Source organism: Miscanthus floridulus, chromosome 7 (assembly GCF_019320115.1).
Source record: "Miscanthus floridulus cultivar M001 chromosome 7, ASM1932011v1, whole genome shotgun sequence".
NCBI lineage: Eukaryota > Viridiplantae > Streptophyta > Magnoliopsida > Poales > Poaceae > Miscanthus > Miscanthus floridulus.
In genome coordinates, this window is record NC_089586.1 from 85,236,610 (window position 1) to 85,250,531 (window position 13,922).

General features: G+C 40.0%; 1 protein-coding gene across 1 annotated transcript; it reads left to right on the plus strand.

Moving 5' to 3' along the window:
* Positions 1–883: 883 nt before the first annotated feature.
* On the plus strand, positions 884–11,003 carry LOC136463650 (MADS-box transcription factor 27). The gene is made up of 8 exons (XM_066462622.1): positions 884–1,295; positions 1,927–2,005; positions 8,969–9,030; positions 9,635–9,734; positions 9,816–9,857; positions 9,942–10,025; positions 10,103–10,257; positions 10,351–11,003. The coding sequence occupies exons 1-8, from the start codon at positions 1,114–1,116 to the stop codon at positions 10,367–10,369; spliced, it is 723 nt and encodes a 240-aa protein (XP_066318719.1). The 5' UTR covers positions 884–1,113; the 3' UTR covers positions 10,370–11,003.
* Positions 11,004–13,922: the final 2,919 nt, after the last annotated feature.

Here is a 13,922-nt window from a genome sequence, read left to right on the forward strand (position 1 = left end):
TTGGGAGTCTTCGCCGGCGCCTCCACGCGTCGGCTAACCGTCCGGCAGGCGGCGGGGACACCACCAGCACCTCTCACCCATCTCTAGGTCACAACAAAAATATTATCTTCGCCACCGGCCGCAATTGTTTAACTGTACTTTTTTAATAAACTTTGCTAAGCACGCTAAACCAATCTAATCGTTTGAGATCTTCTGTGCGCAGCATATCATGTGCCACCGTTTGCGGTTTTGTCTCTTGTGTGTTCTTGGTACGTATATAGCATGGCACACAAAACTATATAACCTTCCCTTCTGGGTTTTCTAGTCGCACCGCGCCGAAATTTTGTAGCTAGATCATTGCATTTGGCTATTGAAATTACTAGTGCAAAAGGTAAAGCAACCGCTCCTTATACTAGTATACGTATATAGAATCACAGTAGTGAAAACAATATATATATATGCATACTCCAAATGAACAATATATTATATATAGATATTTACTACTTTACTTCCTTAATTAATCTCCGAGGACTTTGCTTATATATATGGAACTAGCTAGGCCCTGACAGAGACATGCACACACAATAGAAAAGAGAACCCTCGTGTTCAGAATGGTCACCTTTCGTGGTTGCGACGATTTTCTCGGCTATCATTAGCACAGGCATTTAGGGGGTAATTAGCACCACCACCAGCCAATAATATAAAGAAAGCCCTGAGAAGAGATGAGCGAGGTAGGCCGGGTAGCCAATTGGGTGTCGTGCGCGTCTGGCCTCCCTCCTCTTGGCTTTCCTTTCCTTGCTAAATAAAGCAAGTAGCAGATAGGGGAAAGTCTGCTCGCAAGTTGCATCCACCCTGCGCCAAGAGAAAAGCCATCCCTCTTCCCACAAACGCACACACAAGAAAACATCGTCCATTTCCCCTCTCTTCCTCCATTGGGAAACCTGCTGCTTTTGAGCTTTCTTCTTCGAGAGCTCCCACCTGCCCACCAGATCTCCTCCTCCTTATTACCTTCTTTGGCTTGGCTCGGAGATCCTGCCGTTGACCTTGCTCTTGGAGGGCCACAATCATATCTCCATAGATTTCTGGCCAGCCGGCCAGCGAGCTGAGAGAGAAGGTCAAGAGAGAGAGAGGGAGATGGGGAGGGGAAAGATTGTGATCCGCAGGATCGACAACTCCACGAGCCGGCAGGTGACCTTCTCCAAGCGCCGGAACGGGATCTTCAAGAAAGCCAAGGAGCTCGCCATCCTCTGCGATGCGGAGGTCGGCCTCATGATCTTCTCCAGCACCGGCCGCCTCTACGAGTACTCTAGCACCAGGTCTCTTCTATTCATCCGTGGTGCTTTAGTTTAATTAATACTAGTTTATTAATGTCAATTATTTCCTTGTTCTTGAAGTAATATAGTAATGTACTTATTGGTCTTGCTTTATTTGGGTTGTCGATTGCATTTTATGATTTGGAACTAGAAACTTCCTGTCTAAATAACATCATACATGGACTAATGTGATGGACATATACACCATACTTGTCGAATATTGACTACGTACATAGCACACAGCAATATATATTACTCGTACATATCAAGCTTTTTCTTTGATGGGGCAAGCAAGGTCTGTGTGTAGTCTATAACAATATAATACATCTTTTTGGTACGGTTTAGTATATGTGTTTTTTCCCTCTTCTTCCTTGTTTGGTCTATTTGAACTATTTCTCTCCGTGCTTTGTGCAAAACTAAATTTACGTATTGTTTCATGTGATCAGCACAACACATGTCATTTCAGTAGGAAACACATAGGCTTTTAGTGCAAAACACTAAAGTTTTTTTCCCAGAGAGAGTCTAGATCTAACTTCGGTGATTAAGAATTTAGCTTTTAGATAGCTAAACTTAAATTTTTAGACTGAATCGCATAGTAATAGTTTTTTTTAACTGCCATTTGTGCTGTGTGCAGCATGAAATCAGTTATAGATCGCTACGGCAAGGCCAAGGAAGAGCAGCAAGTCGTCGCAAATCCCAAATCAGAGCTTAAGGTTTGCTCTAGATAAATTCTTCTGTGTATTCTGAAGTGTTTGCTTGTTTAACTAAAAGATTGCTATATGTTTGCTTTCATCTTGATACATATTCTTTATTTTTATGGTTTTAAGGATGGGAAGAAATTACACAACTAATTAGCAGATTTAGCTAGCTAGATCGAAGAAAAATCAAAGTTTGTAGGTCTGGGTTGTTGCTTCTATATGTACAGATGAATGATCAGGTTGTATTATTCACTATCACCACCGTAAGCTAGAAAAGTTAACTACTGTGTGGCTAAGTTTTGTCGTGGCCTCTTAGTCACATCAGCAAGCATTCTACCATTTTTTTTGTCTTATCATGCGTGAGCTGCTTGATCTTTTCCAATTAACAAAAAATAATTTCAGTACATGAGGGTATCATCAGTTTGCTTGTTTATTAGTTGGTCCACTATAAAACGGTTTGATCAATCACGCTTTCATATTATATGCGTGGATATATAATCCCTAAAACAACACTAGTATATAAAGATTGCAATGTCAATTCAGACCAATCCCAACACACTTGGTTAGGGAATCACATTCTGTTTTTTATTGGTTGGTTTCAGATTGTATTTTTAACAATGGATTTTTTAAGGAATCAAGCAACTGACTATATATTATTACAAAGTACAAACTAATGAAACAAAGATTAATCAACCATGCATGAGATAACCATCCTCAGCAATCTGAGTTATCTCACTTCTTACTTCAACTCTTTATTGGTATTATCTTATGCTTTCAAAAGTGGCACCTATAGATGCAATTTAGTATTTTATTTCAGCTTTTACAACAACAACAACACCTTTTAGTCACAAGCAAGTTTGGGTAGGTAAGAGTTGAAACCAAACATGAGCCACCAAAAAAGAAAAAAAATGATAAATAGGAAATAAATATATAAAAGGCACTAATAATAGTCATATTATATTATTAGGGGATCTAAGAGCATCTCCAAGATGTTAGCCAAAAAGACTAGCTAAATTTACTGATTTAGCTACTGTCTAAAATAGATTTGACAAAAAAATACTAGAGTATCCCAACAAACTCCGTAAAACAAGAGGCTGGATGGCTAGTGAGGTAGGCTATCCAAAAATAGAGAGCGAATGAGAGGTGGGACGAAGAGCTACTAAATTTGGAGAGTCATTTACAAAGCCTGTTGGAGACATTTTTCCTTCCATACTAGCCAAATTTACTTTTAAAAAATGATTTGGCTAATCTCTTGGAGATGCTCTAAAGCTTGTACATACCAGCTTCTTGCGAGTTATACCGGTTAGAGCAGTGTGCTCGGGGGTCTCCCCTTGCCGGTCCGTGTTCAAATCCTCATATAGCTTCTTACTACAATGCCCATAGGGCGCCCTATGGTAGAGTTTTTTATAGCCCGTTCATGGTTCAAACCCATGAATATCTACTTTCCATACACTCCTATCCAAGGACAATTCTATTGGTATATTCCATACTCTCAAGTCCCTTCTTATTGACACCGTCCTGTCAATTTTGATCGACCTTGTCCATCCGTACATTGTTGTTGCACCTTACAGTTCTCTGGTGACTCTAGTGGTCTCTATTGAATATGTCCAAACCATCTCAATAAATATTGGACAAGCTTTTCTTTAATGTGCTACCTCTATCCTGCCACTTATATCATCCTTGTATGTCTTGTAACCTCATCCATCACCAAGGCGAGCAGACAAGTTGTCAAAGATGGCCCCCGATTTAGGCATATTTTAATCGAGAACTGACCTATGACATCAATTGCTAGAATACTAGTCATAACATTATTGTACATGTCCTTGATGAGGGAAACATAATGAGTCTGTCTACTACATAACCATATGTTTTATGCAGTTTCAACATATGAATTTTTTTACACCATAGGATTAAGATTCAACAGCCTCCACCCTTCTTCTACCTCCAGCCTCCACATATCACAGATCACAAATCACAATTTTTTTTTCTATGGAAGGACAAATCACAGATCCACCGCCGCCACCACCACCATTGCCATGGCCGGCGTGGGCGTGCCGGGCGCGGGTGCCAGGGCGAGCTCGCCGGTCGCCGGCACCGGCGCCGGCGCCGGTGGTCACCGGTGAGAAAGAGAGAGGGAGAGAGATTCAAAAAAAATCCATGTGTTTTTTGTGCTAAAACACATGTGTGTTGTATTGCATTCCTGAAACATAATTTGTTGAGAATTTATGTTTGTATAAAATCCACCACATGGCATTGCTTAATGGTTTTTCATAGGCCCTCTGATGAAAAAACAATGCTCCATAACCCTATCCCATAGCTAAATAGTATGTCTCATCACTTAATTCTCTGATAATTAGCACAACTTTGACCGTGAATCTAGCCAAACATAATCAGGGCCAATTTCGTTACATGACATAGATTTTCTTAAGTTCCAACAATATTTTATTAAAGGATTACAAAATTTGTCATGGTCGATAGACCCTGACAAACACCCCTAAAATTACCCTACCCTTGAGGCATCTCCATATTTCAATTGGGATATACCATTAGGACTCATCACCTTGCCCTATTTTCCTATCAAACCTCAGATTCTTGAATCCTATGAACTAAGAACATATTAGTGTCATCAAAGGAGCCATCTAATTAACTAGTATGTTCTCATTCTCACCATTGAATAATTTATCTAAACATTATTTCCATTTATGTTTGATCCCATCCTATTTCACCAAGAATCAATCCATCTGATCTCATCATTAGTGCATTGAGGTCCCTCGTCTTCCTTCCATCAACCCCAGCCATCGTATATGTCCTTCTCTCCTTTGTTTTTACTTAGGTGTTGGTAAATATCCTCGTAGGCACGACCATCTCACTTACAACATGTTTTGCAGTCTTCTTTGCCACCTTAAACTTCTCTACGTTGTCCACACTCTTGTCATGGTACAAGCACCTATAACATTCTTTCTTCTTAATAGCCTTCTAGACATCTTCGTTCCTATACCAAGTATCATTAGTTTTGTGTCCTCTTGTTTTAGTCACTCCAAACACCTTTGAAGCTACCTTTCAAATATATGTTGCCATCTTCACCCACATGTTGTTTGCATTCTCCATCATTCCAAAAGCCTTCTTTGATAACCTTTTTTCTTAAAGACCTCTAAGGCCTCCCCTTTGAGTTTCCACTACTTCATCCTTGCAATTGTGCCTTGTTGGTCCCTACAATCATGCAACTAAAAGTAGAAGTGATCATTCACTGCTGAGAAACAACATACTAGGTATCACCTTATTACAATACAAGCATGCTCGTGTGCCATCTCTTTTTGGAAGGATTAAGTTAATCCAACACTAGTGTTTGCCACTACTAAAGGTCATCAAATGGGGCATCTATTTTTAAAGGAGGAGCCGGTTATCATCATATCATAAACTATAGCAAAGTTCAACACTTTCCCTACCTCCTAATTCCTACCGCCATACCCAGAAGCATCATGTGCCACCTCATACCCTACATTTGTAGTACCACATGACCATTGAGATCTCATATGAAAAGCTTCTTGTTGATGGTACACCACTAGTCATGTCATTGTCTAAGTCTTCCGAGAACCACCTCTTTGCACTCTCATGTGGCCTAGTTAAGGCCTTAAGGGGCGTATGCCTTAACTGTGCTTAAGACGAAATCACCAATACAGTAGGATTATTTACACCACTAGTCATGTCATTGTCTAAGTCTTCCGAGAACCACCTCTTTGCACTCTCATGTGGCCTAGTTAAGGCCTTAAGGGGCGTATGCCTTAACTGTGCTTAAGACGAAATCACCAATATAGTAGGATTATTTATGTGCTAACAAGAAATATGATGGGGAAAATTATCTCAATTGAATGCTAATAGGATAATGTGTAAAAAAGGTCACATTCTCATGAGAAAGAAAATAATGAGTTTCTATTGATCTTACTTATATTTTAATTAGCTAAAAAATATAGTTACTTTCTTCCTTTCATTCATCATGTAATGTGGGGACTTGTATATATGTATCTAAAACTTGTGAAATAGATAGTTTCTCTTTATCCTTTTTATTTCTTTTAAAAATAATTATCCTTCAATGCACCCGTTTTGCTAGAGAAATGGTACAAACTAGAAATTTTGGTGAAAGGAAGGTTTTTCCTTGCAAAATAGTATATGATGCTAAAAGCCTATGAGAATAGGTTTAAGTATCCAATGCATGAAAATCAAGGTGCAAAAGTTTCAAATTTTGAAAAGGAAAAGTACAAGAGGCAATACCTAGTGAACAATGAACTGACATTGCTCATTAAGTATTTGTATGTCCTCTTCACAAAAAAAGTATTTGTATGTCCTAGTATTCCAGATAGCGTGTATAACAATGTAGAAACAAGGCGAAGAAAAAATTTGCAACAGCTAGGACAGTGATTCTTTTTTAGAATTTTAATATTAATATATATAATATAAAATGACAAATATGTACACAAATAAGTAAGAACCAAGAAATAAGAAAATTAACAAATTATTGTAAACTCCCTAACACATACTCATCATAAAGTGACAATAGCTAGTCTTAGAATCCTAAATAACGGATATAAATGCCAAAGTGTTGAAAAAGGAGGAAAAGGTTGATCATTTTGATTGTTTTTTCTCATGGTTTAACCTTATAAGAGATATGAGAGACTTCTCATAAATTTTAAATTCAAATTCACATGATATTTTGGCCTATGAATGCAAATGTAGGATAGTGGACCTATTCCTATAAGCTATGAGCTATGGAAATAGTGGAGCTATAATGCTCATAGCTAATATATATTGGGATTTTGTCTCATACCTTATTGTTTAGGTTATGTAAAACATAGAATTTTCCCTTATACTTGAAATGCAGTTCATGGGTATAGTTGTAATACATATTCTCCCTTCATATTTAGCCCTTTCTTTGTTTGAAATTGTCCTTAGATTTCACTGAGTTCCAAACAATTAGCATGTTTAATCATACTTGCATCTAGTTATTAATAGAATATTAGAAAGCGGTGTTTGGAAATCCTGGACATTGTCTATGATATTAAGATATCAAGGAGAAGTTGTCTTCCGAAAAAAAAAACTCAAAGAAAGAGAAGCAAATGAAAAAACTGTCAAATAGAGCTGGACTCTGCTGACAAGATGTTAAAATCTAACATGGGCTGTCGTCAAATTTACACTGTCCAATTTGTCAAAGGAATCTGGGCTGTATATCTTGGGCCGAGCTTGCTAGTGGACGAGGGTATGCACCTCTGCTGAGGCACAATTTATTTGGGAAAAAAAATATACGTTTAGCTTAGGACATTTACACTTGCACAGTTGCATGACTGCCAAGACTGTTCTTCGGAAACGAAATTTTGGTTCGGAATAAATTCACTTTACTAGCACCAGGAACACTGTCCATCTCCCTGCCATACAAATCAACATACGGCTGGATGTGATTTTTGGGTTCCAATATGCATTATATGAAGTTCATACCTGTCTTTGGCCAAGATTATCTTTACACGAGAACTGTGCCATTCTATTCCATTCGGTGATGTTTTGCTAAGTCAGCTTCAAAATCTTGCTGATTTGGATTTTACACAATCTGGACTCGAAACAAATGTTTCGTATGTTCTTAAAATGTTAAAATAATCATTAATAACAAAACATCAATGCATTCTTATTTACATGTTCTCGAAGAAAAATTTACATGGTGGTGAACTAGGAATCCTTCACACACCAGTAATCCTTTTCACAGAGTTAAATAGGAGATCCAACAGAGAACAGTGTGTCATACGAACTTGAATTCTACTACTGTATGTTTTTTTTTGAAAGATCCGGTTATACCGGCTTGTATTAATAAGTAGAAGATAGAGTTCAACATACATGCGTGAGCTGCGCCATCCCAAGTGGCAGACCGCCACCTGGGATGTTAAGGTTCTATGCTAATTACTCATTGAATTCATCCCAATCCTGAGGAAGTGGAAGGTCCTCCCCTGCTGACGCCCAATTGGAGTACTCATCCTTGATCTTGGCGGGGAACTCATCTTGCATCACGAAAACCAGATGTCAGCAGATGCCTTATCCAGTAATGTTGTTTAAATTGGAATTCTTTCTGCCACTTCAGTTGTGTCACACATGACACAAGATTGTCAAAATTTTAGTGCTGTTGCCGAACATCCCATGAACTCCGAAGTACCATGCCGCAGGCTGATAGTTTAGACGCCAGAAGCTGCCCTCAAATATACCTTCTGCGACCTCGCAAAAAAAAAAGTAGAATGAAACTATGCATGCCAATCGAGCCTGCTAATTGTGCTCTGAAATGCACATAACAGTGAAATTAAGTTGGAAGAGTGTGCAAGCTCTACTAACATCAAAGCTTGCTGTAGAATAGATACTAAACACATAACGGCAGTAGAACCAGCACTGACTGAAAGGCAATCAGCACCCTTCAAATCATAAAATCAGGAGATCATTTACTTATACTGACATGTTCTTATAAGAATTTCCACTCACCTTGTTATGACTTCATGGAGTCTGCTTGCAACATCGTAGCACAACAGTACCCGCTGCAATACCTTAACATACTGCTTGTTGATCCACAAGTAAGCAAAGTCACATTAAAATAGCTTCTACATTGCAAAAATTGGACAAGTCGGAGTGTAATTTCTAGTTCTAGTAACAAACATCGTTCCCGATTAGTTTTGTACTCCTTCCATTTTCAAATTATAAGATGTTTTGACTTTTCTAGACATAGCTTTTGCTATGCACTTAGATATACATTATGTCTAGATTCATAGTAAAATCAATGTGTCTACAAAACCCAATACCGTCTTATAATTTGGAATGGAGGGAGTACCTAAGAGCTGCTGTGTGTGTATCATGCTGCAAGATCCCAATTAAACGTCATGTCTGTTATCAACACATATCAGTTAAAGTTTGTGCCAATGTGTTCACTGATAACATAACCTGTGCTTTTGTTCATAGTTTTGGCAAAGGGAGGCAGCAAGCTTGAGACAACAACTGCACAACTTGCAAGAAAATTATCGGTATGGTTCGAAAACCCTGCAAAAGTTTCAAGCAAGTTATTCATTAGAAACTTGACTATTCAGAGACAGAAGTACAATGCACAAGCATGCAACATCCAAATGCAGCTACAGCTATAGCACATTCATAGATAACAGAAACAAATAGCAAGAGCCAAATTATCATGTGAAAGGCTAAAAAGTAGACATCAAAATACTTCATACGAGATAAGTTGAGCACGTGGCTATCACAGCTAAACTACTTCCCCTGCTTCATTTTAAAGGTGCATTAGGATTTGAATAAGTCTTTAGAATTGTACTTTGACCATGAATTTCTCTTACAATGTTGTTCTAAAAGCTGTGAGATATGAATATTGATATAATTTTCATACACAAAGCCTGCATATAATTTGATTAACTGTTAATCAAATTTTGTAAAATGACCTTTTTCCGTACAAAAGAAACAGAGGGAATATCAAAACATATTCTGATGATGCTCCATATATTTACAGAGAAAACACAAATGTCAAGCCACATATATCAGCAATTGGCAAATATCATGGCTAGACTCTGTGTATAATTGTATAAAACACAACATTAATTGGTACTGCATATTAATTGGTTACAGGCAGTTGATGGGAGAGGATCTTTCTGGGCTGAATGTTAAAGAACTGCAGTCCCTAGAGAATCAGTTGGAAACAAGCCTGCGTGGTGTCCGTGCAAAGAAGGTTTGATTCTTAATCAAATTTTTATAATCAATTGTTCAACACATTACTAAAGATCGTTACTACTGTTGATGTTCTTAACAGGACCATCTCTTGATAGATGAGATTCACGAATTGAATCGAAAGGTCTGCAGTATGATGAATTTATAGTTCTGTGTTAAGTGTTTTATTTGATTTAGTAACACTGACTAACCACTCTGTTGGTCGCAGGCAAGTTTATTTCACCAAGAAAACACAGACTTGTACAATAAGATCAACCTGGTTCGCCAAGAAAATGCTGAGTTACATAAAAAGGTAGCTGATGAATTGAACAAAAATATCACTAAGTAACCGCCTAACCACACATGTGACATGATATTAATTGTTCTCAGATCTACGAGACTGAAGGACCAAGTGGAGTTAATCAGGAGTCACCGACTCCATTCAACTTTCCAGTAGTAGAAACCAGAGATGTTCCTGTGCAACTTGGACTCAGCACACTGCCACAACAGAATAACATTGAGCCATCGACTGCTCCTAAGCTAGGGTATAACATTTATTCTCTATTCTCTCTCTATATATTTCAATTGGTTAACTAGTGTTGGCTACAATGCTATAATGAGTTGCTAAACACATGCAGATTGCAATTAAATCCATGAAGAAGAGTAAAACTGACGTCTTATGTGCTGAAGGAAACTATTTATTGTAAAGAGATGATACTCAGAGCAAGACATATTTGTGAGAGGGAGATTTGAGATATGAACTTGTAAATGTAATGCAAATAATTTCCAGACTGGAATTGAGCCGTGGAATTGAGAGGATGATTGCTTTCTAGTTGCATTTGATGTTTGATGAGACTTTTCTCATATTAAAAGTTTATTAGAACTTTAAAAGGGTGCAAATGTTGCTACTACACTTGCCAGGCTTGTATAAAACTATAAATATCTGACCATGTGTACTAGTATTAGGAAAGAAAGAAAAGAAGACAGACAGCCATGTGGAACATCTTCACGTGTTTCTAAAAGGAAATGGTTCGATAGGGGACAATGATGCTATCTAAGAAGTAGAAACAGAGTCTAGTCTCCACTCAATAGTTTTATATTGCTATCAAGTGTTATCAAGGGTTTTAGTAGGATACAGATATAATATGAGAATGCAGTTAGAGGTATTGGTCATTTGTTGGGCCATATGGAAAAGCCAAAACAGAGCCTGATTCCATAGGAAAATAATAAAACACCCATGCAAAATACTCTGAAGCCTGTGCTTATTTGAAGTATTGGGAAGGTTTATACAAATCAGGGCTAAAGGAAGCTACCGTCGAAGGGATGGGCATCATTCCACATTTCCACAGACGGCCATCAGGATCATGACATTGCAGGTGCATGACATCGAATCTGATCTCCTGGAGTGCTAGGAAGCAAGCTATTGTGTCCAGGTCCAGCGCGGAAGCAGAATACAAAGCTCTGGCCAATGTCATTGCCAAGATCATGTGGGTACAGAAATTGTTGACTGAGTAGAGCATACAACATCCACAGATGGCTCGTCTATGGAGTGATAACCTGGGGGGCTAAGTATTTGTTGTCAAATCCTATCTTCCATGCTCGGACTAAACATAATGAGATAGACTTTCATTTCGTTCATGAAAGGGCAGCACAGAAGTTGCTGGAGTTGCTAGGGCTGCATGCGTGTTTGTTGTAAACTGAACCAGCCTATACTTTTGCATGAAGATGCTAGGTGCGGCAGTTGTAATCTAGATTGAGTTCGTTAGAGCTGCTGCACTTCGTGGGTAAGCCATAGAGATGGATTGTAACTTGTAAGCCACAACAGGGACTCTTCCCATCTTATTTAAGACACAGCCATCTGTATGGGCTGTCTGTATGCTTCGTGGGGCAGGTCTGGTTCTAGTTGCCTGAGGCAGGCCAAATTAGTGGTTTGATCTGTAACCAGGTTGTTTGTCCGGGATCTTTTCTTATTTTCATCTTCCTGCTTCTGTTACTGTAATGGATTTTTCCGTTGGTTAATGGAAAATGGGGTAACTCCGGGTCAAACAATTGCAGTTAGGTGGTACATTAGCTTTCTACCAGGAAATTATTGATTCACAACAGTGATAAATCATCATAAAGCCATGGTACATGACGATGGAACACATTCATATTTTAAGAAGCCCATTATCACAAGGTACAAGTCCATCATGTTCTTTACTCAAGGCCCACTGTCCCAGTAAGGAAACAAAAAATAACTAAGAAGCATCATCAGACAGATAATATTAGATTTGTTACCGACTTACCATGTGAAGAATCATCATAAACCACGAGGGCCATTGACAGCTAGGGTCAGTATACTGGGAAGGATGAAAACAGTAGCCCATATTCTAAGTGGCACATGTGTTGCTTGTTATATATGATTCAAATATTAAAGAAGTTATAAACTACCCTGTTTGAAGTTTAAGTCTCCAAAACCTTGGCAGGCAACAAAATGTGGGTTATATTCCTCCTATGGAAAGAATTTAAAGCGTGACTGGAAGTTCAGGGCCAAAGAATACTGAAACCAAGCGCCTACGACTCCATGCCCCTAGAACCTATTTAGGGGCAAGAGGGCCCATCCAACAAAACCAAACACCTAAGGCTCCATGCCCCCTAAACTAATATCTGCTATGGCTCTGGATTGAAGGTTCATCTGTGGACCAAAGTGACCAGTATGGTCAAGGTTGTTAGTATTGCGATATGGATCGTCCTACAATCCTACCCAGCTTGAATGATAGTGTTGGACTGTGGATCGTTTTTGGGTAGGATAGACGTGGGATCAAGATACGGATCATAGAATCCTTAAAATCATGACACAAATGTTGAAATCATGCAACTCTGCTAAAGCAGCAGCTCATGGGCCTCCATGGCCAGGCAGCAGCGTGGCTGGTGGAGGCACTGTCCGAGCAAGCCACCTTGGTCACCCTGCATGCCCAACTCACCACAGCCGCTTGGCCTGTTCGTGATCTGGGTTGAGTGAGTAACCCAAGACGCGCCTGTGTAAATTGGTCTGGGTTGGGTATGGTCTGCATGGGTTGGTTACCAGTTTTGTAGTTTACTGGGTTGGGTTGGGTCGGTTCGGTCTGGTTTCATGGATTTTAGATGGTTTGGCGTTCAAAAGGAAAGGAGGTCACCGTCCCACCGCACAGCAACAGTGTGGCCGACCACAGCTGGGTTCCGCGCGACTCAGGGCTAAATTGAGTAGCTTTTAGTGATTTTAGTAATTTTTTAACTAAACGTTATGACTAAAAGTTATTAAAGAGGCTTTAGTCCTCTCTAATAACTCTAGAGTTATTAAAAGTAATAGTTTAGTAGCTACTAGCTCGAACAAAGACTTCGTAGAGAGACATCAGGCGGCTGCGAGGAGGGCGAGGAGGGCACTGATAGGTGTGTGCCCATCCACAGCTCGCCGCAGGACCGGCCACTGTCATTCGCTTCGGCGGCGAGGCACTTGTTGAGAGTCACAGGAGCACAGGGGGAAGGGCCCTGGGAGCAATGCGGGCATCAACAGGGCGGGATCATCAGTGTCGTCGGGGACGAGGAGGCTCAGGCCCATCCCGTCGACACCGTCGCGGCGCTCCAGGCCCAGCCGCTCCAACGAGGGCGCGGGGGCAGCAGAGGCCATGGAGGACACCGTTGCCATGCCCATCCTCACCCAGCTCGCCTTGCCATGCCCATCCTCGTCCAGCTCACAAACAAGGCCCCTATCTCTTTCTTGTTTTCTCTTGCCTCCGCCTCCCATTCTTGTTTGATTTGCTTTCTTGCTTCTCTTTCCTCTACCTCCCAACCTGCAATGCCTTCTCCAACGTTTGACGAACTCGATTCATGCAAGGATTTGATGGCTTGAAACTCGATTCAGGCTGCAACAAACTCCACTCGTGCAATGGTGATTGGATTCACGTGGTGGCATGCTTGATTGGGGCGGGACAAAATCGATCTGATGGGAAAAAATAAAACTCAATGCTTGCATTGGAGGGCCTAATTCGAGCAAAAGAGGCTCGATTTGGTGTGGAAGGACACGAATTGGGTAGCGGCATGCTCAATTCAGTAATCTACAAACTTGATATGAGTGCATACATTGAGGTCGCTACCCACGTAAATCTCCACCACCACGGTTTCATCAGGGTTGGTTCCAGTCCCGGTCAGGTTTGTGTTGGTTTGATCTCCCAACCACAGTGGCCCAACGACC